At 42.3% G+C, this 12,606-nt stretch overlaps 1 protein-coding gene across 1 annotated transcript; it reads right to left on the bottom strand.

Moving 5' to 3' along the window:
• Positions 1-5,293: 5,293 nt before the first annotated feature.
• On the bottom strand, positions 5,294-12,267 carry LOC139339261 (translation initiation factor eIF2B subunit epsilon-like). Its single transcript, XM_070974794.1, has 16 exons — positions 12,109-12,267; positions 10,454-10,578; positions 10,175-10,360; positions 9,907-10,081; positions 9,740-9,820; positions 9,583-9,660; positions 9,184-9,496; positions 8,933-9,078; positions 7,905-8,052; positions 7,713-7,814; positions 7,498-7,599; positions 6,259-6,349; positions 6,054-6,177; positions 5,799-5,924; positions 5,582-5,692; positions 5,294-5,375 (listed from the first exon to the last, which is right to left on the bottom strand). Exons 1-16 carry the CDS (start codon positions 12,265-12,267, stop codon positions 5,313-5,315), a joined length of 2,130 nt encoding a protein of 709 aa, XP_070830895.1. The 3' UTR covers positions 5,294-5,312.
• Positions 12,268-12,606: the final 339 nt, after the last annotated feature.

The following is a 12,606-nucleotide window of genomic DNA, read 5'->3' as shown; positions in this document are numbered from 1 at the left end:
TAATGTATCTTTTTTCTTTTGGTCTGATCCTTGATGGGACAGAATGGTGTGTTAGCAGTATGAAAACAACAAACAAACTGCTTGTGTTGAGACGAATAAATGATAGACACTGACAGTCGTTCATATGTGAAGATAAATAGATACTGTATAATCTGAGAGATGGTTCACAGAAGACTTTTCTGAGCAGTCAGGATCCACCTGCTACAGGCATCCCAACAACATTAATGCAAGTGAAAGGAGTGAAAACCAGTCACTATTTAATGCAAATGATTTCTTTAGATTTTGTTGATGAGGTTGAAACATGATTCTTTTCATTTAGCATTAATGTGATCAAATCACGTGTAGCCTTACTGATGCAGATGCTAACGGCAGATTGGTGATATGCATCAGGTAAAAAAAAAAAAAAACCCCAAAACAGTCAATTGCCTTTTTATTAGCTACACTTAGCTCTACCTACTGCAGTCTAAAACAAGAGTCCTGCAGTAAATCCTCCCTTCGTCAATCATGTTATCATGTTCCGTCTTTGTTGAAGCTGTTTCAGAGGTGTTGATTTCACTCAATGATCCTTTTGGACGATGCAGTTTGTGGTGGTGTTGAATTATATTGCGTGACAGGTGTTACTATTAGCAGGCCAGCTGACAGTCTTGTCTGGGCCCGGGACAAGATAATGTTAGATGGGCCCTCCCCTCCACCACCGCCGGGTTTTTTTTTGTCACTAAACATCACCAGTTATGTTTGATATATTGTGATAATGCAATAAATAAGGTATTTTATACGAGGGGAAAATCTTAGCTCTCCATGGCAGCTGAGATTCTTGTTAAATATGACATTTATATACTTGTCACAAAGGACCTGCTAATATTATTAAGAGTTATGTATACACATTTTCTAATTCTTATACATGCAGGAAAAATAGACCAGGGAAGAATAAATTAGGCATTTTAGTTTGAAGAATTTTCTCTTTGTCAACTGATAATACAGTAAATATGCATGTATATCAAACTTTAAATGAAAACTTTATCAGTTCAACGTCATGCTAGAATTGTCAGTTCTGTAACTTCAAAACCAAATGAACATCTCATAACTGACATTAGTTCCTCTCTTCTCCTGTCTTCCTCTCCTCACCTCTGCTCCTTCTCACCTCTCTCTATCTTCCTCTCTTCTCATCTGCTCTTCCTCTCCTGTCTTCATCTCCTCACCGCTGCTGTCTTCCTCTCTTCTCTTCTCATCTGCTCTTCCTCTCCTCTCTTCTCTTCTCATCTGCTCTTCCTCTCCTCTCCTCTCCTCTCCTCTCCTCTCCTCTCCTCTCCTAATAATCGGGGATCAGAAATAATCATTTTCTGATCCCTGCTCAGCGGACAGCTCCCGCTCTCTCTCTCTCTGTCTTCTGTCACCTGCAGCCTGACTCTGCTCCTCCGCTCCACCGTGACACTGACACACCCCCTCTCTCTCTTCTCCGTCACCGGCAGCCTCATTCTGCTCCTCGGCTCTACCGTGACACAACCCCCCTCTCTCTTCTCCGCCACCCGTAGCCTGACTCCTGACTGCTGCTCGCTCTCCCTCCTCTCTGTTTCTGTCAAAGATAACGTGTTTTGTCAGGCTTTGTACAAGCTAGGCTAATGGCCGTTAACATTAGAGCTAGTCAGTTAGGCTGCGTTACAAGGTTGGCTGCACTACTTACCTTGCTCTATTCCACTCGTCCCAGTTTCACTGTCGGGACATTTTTTAAAATATTTGTTTAGAACATTTCTCAACCCTTTGTTGTCCTCTTCTCTTTTTCTCTTTTCTTTCCTTTTCTGGGCACCGGACTTGTGCTTACCAGACATTTTGATCGTAGACCCGCGCGCCTTCTCAACTTCAAATTAATGACAACGTCAAAGTTTGATCTAGGCCAAACCATTTTTGTGTTTGGGGTGGGAGGGTTCATGATCACTATTTCTCAAGGACAACTAGGAGAATACAAATAAAAAACTGTAATGTGATTGAAAAATAGTTTTCCACAAATAGGACTATGCTGACTTTTTTAATTCCACAATTTAATGAGGGCCCAGTTGTGGGCCCCCCTCTCCCTGGGCCCGGGACAGCAGACCCATTTGTCCCCCCCTATCGGCGGGCCTGACTATTAGCACTACACGCTGTAAAATATGAAATTGAATCAACCCCTTTAAAACAGTTTCACCAATAACTGAACATCACAATCGTCATGATCAGAGGATTTACTGCCGAGCTGTTTCATCAGACCAGCAGTTTTGACCAGGTGTACCTTATAAACTGGCAACTGAGTGTGTTATGTGCCTTCCTCAGCGTATAACCAGTGGAACATTTTGAATAATAAAGACTTCACTTACAGCTTCTTCGCTTCTTTTTTCCAGCGTTCTGGTTGTTGTTACTGATGAAAAACACCCACAGCAGGTCAGCAGCCTGCTGCTCCGTCCTGCAGTCACACAGTCTCTGGACTGTGTCAGACAGCAGGATGTCCAGGAGTCCTGAAAGAGTCTTAAAATGTCAAAAAAAAAAAAAAAAAAAAAAAACCCTCCAGATTTAAATGGGAGGAAAAGAACATTTTATTCTCACGTCCCTGAAAAAATATTATTCCTTAAATGATGTGATGGCATCCTGCAAAATGAGACGACTGGGAGAGTCTGTGTTTACACAAAGATCAGACTAAAAAAAGTTAGCGAGTGTTTAACCCTCCTGTTGTCTCCGTGGTCAAATCTGACCGATTGACAATTTCTCTCTCTAAATTATGTAGTTAATTTCATTTGTCCTAATTCACACACGACATCTGAACACACAAAATGAATTTTGGGATTTATTTTTTTTTTCAAATTTTGATGTTTTATTGAATTTATGTACACCCTTGGTCTTCCCGGTCAGAAATGACCGGTCATTAAAATTAATGGGTAAGATTACAATTAGTGTATAAAATAGATGTATGTGTGTGTGTGTGTGTGTGTGTGTGTCTCTCTCTCTAAATTAATTTCTGTGGCAGCACAATGGCTGAGGCTTCAGATTATTTCTTTGACCGTGACACTGATGAGGAGGGGAGAGGGAGGGCCATTGAAGACGCTTTTGAAGAAGAGCTGTCAGAAGACGAGGATGGCACAGAATATGATCCAGACGAAGAGACCGCTGATGGGGAACAATCCAGTGATGAAGAGGACGCTCCTGCTGTGGTTACATTCCAGTCAAAGAATGGCACTTTGTCCTGGTGTTCATCCCCACCTGAGAGGAGAGGTCAGCTGTCAGCAGAAAATGTCATCAAGAAGACTCAAGGGTCGAGGTATACCATATCCCGGGTGGATGACGAAAAGTCCTGCTTTGAACTGTTCCTGACAGAGAAAATCCAAACAATAGCCATGAGCATGACCAACTTGGAGGAGAGACACCTGGGAGGAGGTATTTTGATTCTGTCCGGTGTCTACAGATCCAACAATGAATCCACCGTCAGCCTATGGCACAAAGAGTCTGTAATTAAGTAGGCGTCTGCAATCTTTCAAGCCACAATTCCCCTGAAGACTTTTCACTGTCCTGGGTGTTGCATTTAGACGACCGGGACACAAGAGAGTAAGAGATGTTCTTTAGCTGAGGATCACCACCCCTCCTTCTTGTAAATGTTACTGCTTTGGTTTTCCCTACAGAAAACTTGATTCCCCAAGAATAGGACTGTTTTTCCACTACATTGACTGCTTCTTGTATTGTATTGTATTGTATTGTATTGTCTTTCCAATATATCCAATATTCTTCCCCCTTTTCCATAAGGCCCCATCATCCGTAAACAATGACCACCCAATATCACCCTGAACTTGGGAAAAACATCATTTATCATAATGGAGAACAGTAAAGGACTGATAACACTCCCTTGAGGAGTACCATTATCGACCTTATATTTCTGTGATATAGCTGCTCCAATTTGAATAAATCAGTCAAACAAAAACTCCTTCACCCAATTATATACCCTACCTGTTATCCCCATCATATTTAATTTGATCATTACTCCCTCCTTCCATACCATATCATATGCCTTCTTGCTTGCTTTCTTGATCCCTGTTTCAAGACACAAAACAGGGTCCATGGTCCCTCTACCCCTCCTAAGCCCACTCTGAGGAGACAGGAGTCCTCTGCTTTCCATGTAAAATGCCAGTCTATGTGTGACCATTCTCTCCATTAACCTCCCCATGACGTTAGAGCCGTAGGTCTATAGTTCATAGGACCTGACGGATTCTTTCCTGGCTTCCTGACGGGAATAATCACTGCCTCTTTCCAACTACTTGGTAATTTCCCCATTTCCCACACTTCATTATATATACCTACAGCTTCATGGATGCTAAGACGCCTAAGTGCTCTAGCATTATATAGCAAAACCTAACCCTTTTGATTGCAAGGTTTTAACTGTGACCCTGATCTGAGACACGACTGTTATTTCATCCATGCCAGTCCATGTTTGCCATCATGTCCAGACAGAATGGAACTAAAAACACGTTTTAAGGTGACTGTATCAATTTAGCAGATAATCTTCTACCTCTTAACTCGTGTTTCTACAGTGTTGTTTTATGACCTGCAGTCACTGTTCAGTTTGGAGGGAAAAGGACGCTAAACAGTTTGTGTTAAGATTTCGGAGAATTAAAGCTATTGCTGGACCAGAGGTGCAGACAATCAGCAGGAGACAAGGAGCCGTTAAAACAACAGTTTATTACAAAAACAAAACACAAAATCAGCCCAGAAAAACAAAGATCACTACATCGTGGCAATAACCATACAAAGAAATAACTAAACAAAACTAAGACAAAACTAACTAACAATACAGGGTAACGCAACGAAACAAGAAACAACACTAAGCAGAACCAGAACACTATGGAACAAGATGTTAACTTTTTTTTACTTTTGACACGCTGCGGCGATGAGTGGCAGCACCGCCAGGCCACACCTCCACTGCAAGCAAGGAGAGACAGAAAGCCATTAAGAAAAACAACAGAACCAGAAAACTAAAGTAAAAACACAGACCATAACAGTTTGTGCACCGTCTTCTTTGAAAGGTGATGGATTCAGTCTCTTTATAACCTTGTAGCAAGTGTTATCATTTTGTGTTGTTGACAATAAAGTGAGACACACAATACTTCAACATATTCCCAAGTGGTCTGAAGGTCTTTCTTCTTTATTTGGATATTGACTTTCACAGCACACAGCCCTTACATGGCGTGGCACTATGTGATGCATGTCAGTTTGAAGTGAAGATCCTGATGGATGCTCCCTTCATTCACACAGCAGTTTTCAAATCTTAGTCATCTTTGTCCTTTTTTAAGTGCTCCTCGTTACTCCCCATCCTCCTCTGAAGACTCCTCAGCCTCCTGCAACCACTGGATGAACTTCTGAAGCTGTTGGAGAAAACATTGCTCGTAAGTATAGAAAACAAAGACAAACGCATGACTAATGAGAAATTTGTAAATTGCACAAATCGCGAATTTGCTTGCCTGACTGAGTGGTCAGAGTGAACAGTGAACACATTCCTATTCAAGATAATTCATAACATACACAAATCCTCATGTCCTGTGTGACCCAGCCCACCCAGTACTGTACGTACCCCCTGGTTCTTGCGCAGCTCTCTGCTCTTCTCGGTGTTGGCTCCCTGGGAGAACCAGCGCAGTATCGTCTCCTCCACCAGGATCTCCAGCTGGTACATGTTCACCAGGACCTGGGTGGAAAACACAAAGCTCAATGACCAACATTTTTACTCTTGCCAGAGCTCAACCTTTGTGAGAGTTGGCAGATAAATGAGCGAACATGCTCGTGACCCTGACCTTGCCCATAGCAGCCCAGTGACTCTCCTGGCCCAGGAAGTGTTCTTCAAAGGCAGACAGACAGTCAAGATGGTCCTGTGCTTTCTTCACATAGTTCTTAAACACCGGCGCCCATTCCTTCAGCAACTGAGAGGATGAAGAGCGAAATACGGTCACTTGAGTGACTGTATTTATCTCTATCATGTCTACACTTAGATGAACGTTCTGCTAAAAAATAAATAAATAAACAACAACAACAACAAAAATCATATTTACAGGTAGGAGCACATCAACGTATTGTGATGCGGTAAGCTGTGGGCCCTGCTGCTGGAAAGGGTACTCAAGCACCACTCTGGTTAAAATCTGCGTCACCTCCTTCGGACTGATACTGTAGGCACACCTGAAGAGAAGGAGTGTGTCACACTGACTGTGCAAAAACAAGCACTTTGAAAAGGAAAAGTCATTTTAAGTTACTGCTTACTTGAGAGCGATGATCTCAAGAACGAGATTGTCACAGCTGATGTTTTCCTCCAAACCTCTCTGCAGAGTCCCCAGCACCTCCATCTGGAAGACTACACATGAACACACCAAAGAACAAAGGTCAGAGAGGAGAATGTACTGTATAACCCAATTTTGTGAGTTTCGTATATATCCTAAGAATTTTTCCTTGACAGTACTCTGTCACTTGGTAGCAATTCTGGCTAAAACAGACACAGTTTAGTTAGTTGTCTTGAGTTTATGAGCAAATGCTCATGAAAATGTGAGTAAATATTCATTCTTCATTAATGTAACAAGAGGGACTTTATTCTCCATATGTTGAATAGTGCCTGTACATAATGTGCACTGACTGAAAGACTGGCTTAAGATGGCTTAGTTGTTCTACTTGTAATTAGCACTAAATTGCACAGATCATGAGATTAGAAATTTACAGCAACTTCAAATTATAGTATCTGTCACCAGACAGAAAGTTAGATGAAATTATATTCCTAAATTACCTAGTCCAAAAATGGGCAAAGAGGTGGAACGTGGAAGGATGTAAGGTGGGCCGAATGAAGCCTGGTTGCTCAAACGTAGCGGCTAGCTGTAGCTCAACATGTCCATGCAATTAATTATGAATAACTTTAAGCCTTAATATAATTCAAATATGTTAGTCAAATAAAAATTGCCCACACAGTTGTCATGAAACTGGAAATTAGGCCTAGAGACCAAAACCGCTTTTCGTACCAGACTGTAAACATTTCTGCTGTAAAAACGGGCTTTTTAATATGGGGTCTATGGAGATTTCATCGCTTTTCAAGCCAACCTCTAGAGGCACTTCGCATTGGCTTCATTTTCCAGCCCTGGAGTTTGCTGATGGGTCTGAAGGTTTATACAGCTACCAAGAGCCAGAGCCACCACCTAATGCAATGAGTGTGTGAAACACGGCAAAACAGTTAGCTGATTAATTGTCTTCATATGTCGACATTTTATACACAATTCGTACATTAGCAAAGAAAACAGTCAACAGATTAATCCGAGATGCAAATTATAATTAGGTATGTAATGTAATTGTAAAACACTGAGACATTATCTAATTTCCTGATGCTCTGTCTGAAATTCACTCATGAACCTTCCTTTAAATTGTGTGTAATGGAGATCATTGCTGGTTGGTACTGTGTCCGTTTGGCCAGTAGGGGGCAGTCACATGGCTCCACAGACAGGTGAAATGACCAACTCTTACCTTTGACATCTTCCGTCTCAGGGGAGGGCATTTCTGGATGATCAGCATCATTGGGCTTGCTGTCCTCGCTTTCACTCTCAGAGTCGAGGTTCACCGGCGAACCTGTTGTGCAAGAAACAAAAGCCAGGCTGGTGGGACATGGACTACAGCATCATGGGAAATACCAGCTTCACAGACTCTATGATAAAGTTAAACCAGCCAAGCTGCTATCATACCCCACAGACAGTGTGCCAGCTTTTCATTGTCTGTGCCATCCAGAATGCTGGCTTTCCAGATGTAGCCTTTTCCCTCTGCTCCAACCTCTGCTGGGTTGAATACTGGAGGACAGAGGAAACCTCGTCACCACAAACATTCAGGCATTTTCTTTACTTGTGTATATTCATGTCAGCACACAGTCAAATGCACACCTTTCAGTTCGGTCTTGTCTTTACTTGCACCGATCTCAGCATCAGCAGAGTCAGTCAGGAATTCATCATCGTCCTCCTCCTCCTCCTCATGGTGGTGCATGGACACCACAGTACCCTCGGGAAGAGAGATGTCTGGTCCGATCACCACCTTGAAAACATTTCACAGCAAATTAAGTGAAAAAATTCAAGACAGACATAGACTGAGTTTTTGAAACAACATAAAAATGTGAACAAGTTAAAAGGATTTTAAATATTATATATATCATTATTATTATTATTATATTATTATATAAACAGCAAAGGAGTTTGAGTATCAGTTCAAGCATAAGCAATGAAAACAGCTGATATGTTGATTAACGGTTAGTCACTGCACTGCACAGCTGCTTTTTGTTATGACTTGGCGTCATGGAGCAAGGAAAAATTAAGGTGTGAACCCAAAGATGCAGACTTAAACAAAACCAAAGGCTGAGCAGAGAACATCCAGGTAATTTATTTAACAACAACAACAACAAAAAAAAAAAAAAGGTCAGGCAAACCAAAATCCACTCAGGACAAGAATAAAGAATACAATAGGTAAGGCCAGCAAAATCAACTATCCAAAAAGGACTAGGCCAGAATGCTCACAGAGACACAGGAACAAGAAAACCACACACAACAGGAACACTCCCACACAGACAAAGGAACAGACACAAACTTAAATAGACCAGGGGAACTAAACAGACACAGGTGGAGACAATCATGATAATGAGGTGGGAAACATACAGGAAGTAAAGAAACTAAGAAACACAAGGGAAGCATACCAAAATAAAACAGGAACTTAAGATGTCAAAATAAAACAGGATCCTAACACTTTTAGCTGAAGTGAAAGTGTTAAAAACAGCAGAACTGTAAATTTAAAGTTATTCATGAACGCTGTTGAAATTCCCTTTTAAGATTCAGGATGAAAGCAGTTGAAAAGTACAATGAAAGCAGTCAGCTGATGTGCAAGTGGTGATGAGTTGAAATGTCAGTTCTAGTGAATTGCTTACATTATACGCCAGGACACACTGTTTATTCAGCCTCACGCCTGCTTTGATCTCAGCCTTGTCGCAGACAACAGACTGGCTGATCACCACGTTGCTGGCAACATGAACATTATTCCAGATGTAGGCATGGTCCAGGTTTACATTGTCACCTGTTGATCATAAAGGGGACTGTTAACACCGCTGTCATCATGTATTTACATGTTATCTCCTACTTTCAAACACACAAATGAACACTTTCAGGCCTGGACGCTCACCTATTGTGCAGTTGCTACCGATGACACTGTTAGAAATGTTACAGTTAGCGCCAATGCTTGTGTTGCAGCCAATGAGAACATTCTCCACCATCTGGCTGCCGTGGCCCAGGCTCACTCCGGATCCTTGGTAGACGTTGTGGGGAGAAAACGTGCAGCTCTGTCCCTTCTGGTCAGTGAAGTTTGATTCAGGGGTGAGCGGGCAGACACACCGCTGCACGAGGTCCGACGACACTGAATCGTACATGAAAAGGTTGGACACTCGGACACCGTAGCCATCCTTGGTGACATGCATGTGTATCTGCTTGACCAGAATCTAAGAGAAATAAAATAAATGTTGGCTTAGGCTGCACTAAGTGGCACGTTAACCACAATATGATTTCAATAAAAATGACATCGTACCTCGTCATTGACCAACATCCCACTGACAAAGTCGTTCCTTGTTTGGTAGTCAAAATTATCAGCGAAGAGCTCAGCAACCTGAAAATGAAGGTGAAAAAAAAATTAATACTTCAATCAGTAATGATGAGCCCAACAGCTTCTGTCTCTGAAAGCTCACCTGTGGGGAGCAGATACTGATGTGACAGTCCAGGAGGTCGTGCCTGATTTCAAACTCATCACTTCTACGGTGGAAAATGTTCTGTGAGACAAACAGCGGTGACATCAGTCATCAATCAGTCCAAAGCCAGTGGAAGCTAAAGACGTGATGCAAAGTGAAACTCTTACCACGGGGAAGTGCAGCCTCTTCAGCCCTTGTGTCTTCTGGTAGTGTAAAATCCGCTGGCTCTTGCTCTCCACAACGACGACATCATACTCCTCACAGCGGGACCTGTGATCTGGAGGCGCATCCTTGAAGACCATGGTCATTACTGAGATGTTCTTGTCAACCTTTTGACGATGCCTGTGCACAAGCAGAATGACACGTATTGTCAGAGCCATGCAGTCCTGGAGATCACAAATTTTGTCTCCTGACTATATGAGAAACACGTCTTACCTGTGCTCCTGCAATGCCTGACTGAGGTCAATATTCGACACCACATCTCCATAAACCAACACAAAATCTGAGCACACAAGGGACTCCGTATATACATCCCTGAGCACATCCCCTAAGGAGCGGTACATTTCTGATGCGATGATGTGGACCGTGTTCGGAGAGGAGGGTCGACACCACTTCGACTTCCTGTCAGACACAACATTGACAATGGCAGGTCAAAATCTTTCACTGAGACCAGTCTGCACAGATACGGATAATAACCACACACTGAAAACTTACAATAAGTGTTCCTTGATTTTGCTGGCCATCCAGCAGCAGAAGACAAATGTTTCCTGCACCCCAGTGGAAGTGAGGAACTCCAGGGTGTAGTCAATCATGGCAGCGTTAGCCAGCGGCAGCAAAGCCTGGCATCATTGACAATGTGACAGGGTGAAGTAACGTTACAGATTAATGCTGGGAACTGAAGATGAGTCCTTAAGTTTTATTGAACACACCCAAAGTAGCTCATTCAAGTGCTTTAAAGTTACATGTTTAGTAATATGGTTTCATCAGTGCCAGTGCAGTCCTGTCACCATAGACATAATACACGTAGACGCCTCATTGACTGACGCTTCCTATTGGAGCTGACATTCAGCGCGGCCGCCATCTTGGATGGGTCTCCCATGCGCCCCCAGTGCATTTATTTCTACGGAGGAAGGTGAATGCCCAACTATAATAATCCTAATTTCTTACCCGATTTTCACACAGTTTGGTTTGTTACAAATGGCAGAGATTTAGTTATGACACAGGACGCTGTCACACATTAAAAACACATGCTTTCATGCAGAAATACTTTGTCTTTGTTAAACAGCATAATACAGACATATGGTATGGCATATTAATAAATGTATAAATTAATTTTAGATTTTAATAAAGAAACAGTTTGATTGTTCATTTGAATTTATTTCTCTCTCTCTCTCTCTCTCTCTCTCTCTCACTCACACACACACACACACACACACAAAATCATGACCCTTCTGTATACACCAATAACACAAGAATTTCTTCAATTTTGTTTTTGTGCACTGAGTATATTTAATGTAAAGTTAGGCACATGCACACGTGCACGCATACACAACACACACAAAAACCAGACATCTCACATAACCATGCGTATTAAACTTTGAGTAAGTTTTTTACTCAGTTGCGTTGGAATAAAACTTCACCAACACAAACAGTCGAAAGGAGGAAGGGTTTTTTCTTTTTGGACAACTCATCATGCGTGTCGGCCCACAGTCCACTGCTGCTTTCAAACACACATGTACACAAACACACACACCTTCTGGTCTGACATGTCTAAATTAAACAACTGTTCACAGCTTTAGGATGACAAAGATTACATAATAGCCTGGACTGAAACTGCTGATGTTTATGATATACACTGATTTTAACACATTTACATACATACATACATACATACATACATACATACATACATACATACATACAAAGCTCCCATATATACCTGCTCAGTACATTTTTTTTCCTTCTTTATTTTTTAAGGCCTGGAAAAGTAAGCTTTAAAATTCCAGGTCATTCCAGCGTCTTACAGTACCCCGTTAAGCTTGCAACTGGGGCTGGGAAGCTAAATAAAATAAAATAAATAAATAAAATAGGGGCATAGTTGCTCTCTTTACATTGACTTCGGTTGGCTCTGGTGCAAGCATAGAATGAGGAGACACACCCAATATGGCGGCGACGCTGGATTATGCTCCAGCGCGTAATGAGGTGTCTAGGCAAGGCAAATTTATTTGTATAGCACAACTCATACACCAGGCAATTCAAAGTGCTTTACAGAAGCATAGAATACATTACGTATATGACGTCTATGCTGTTGACAGCATGGACCGCATTTAGCTTCATTAGCGGTCCAGTTAGCTTAGCTCGCTGCCTACCCGCGGCTGGTCTTTGGTCACCGGGAAAAACCTCCAGTTGAAGCTGTCGGCGACTAAAACAGCCTGCAGCGGCTGCTCCTCTTCCTCCAGCTCACCCGCACCTTTTCGACGTGGAATGCCAGAGCCCAAACGACTCTTTTTTCCTCTTTTCGCAGCCATGTTTGAGTGACTTGAGTAACTAACTCTGTCGTTAGAAATTTGTACGGTGGCTTCTTCTTCTACTTTTTCATGTTTTTTGGCGGGTGGCAACCAACGTTAAGGAGCATTACCGCCAGCAGCGGCTGGCCCATAGGGGGCGCTGGGGCTCCGCCCCACCAGCCGTGGAGGTGAGGAACATCTTTTGCGATTTTTTTTCTTTAATTAATGTCCGTTTTACTTAATAGTGTGTGTGTGTGTGTGTGTGTGTGTGTGTGTGTGTGTGTGTGTGTGTGTGTGTGTGTGTGTGTGTGTGTGTGTGTGTGTGTGTGTGTGCCTATATGCAATTTAAATCGTTTAAAC

The sequence above is a fragment of the Chaetodon trifascialis genome, chromosome 11 (genome assembly GCF_039877785.1).
Source record: "Chaetodon trifascialis isolate fChaTrf1 chromosome 11, fChaTrf1.hap1, whole genome shotgun sequence".
Classification (NCBI taxonomy): domain Eukaryota; kingdom Metazoa; phylum Chordata; class Actinopteri; order Chaetodontiformes; family Chaetodontidae; genus Chaetodon; species Chaetodon trifascialis.
The sequence above is the reverse complement of the archived record's forward strand: the minus strand, read 5'-3'. Positions and strand labels throughout refer to the sequence as shown.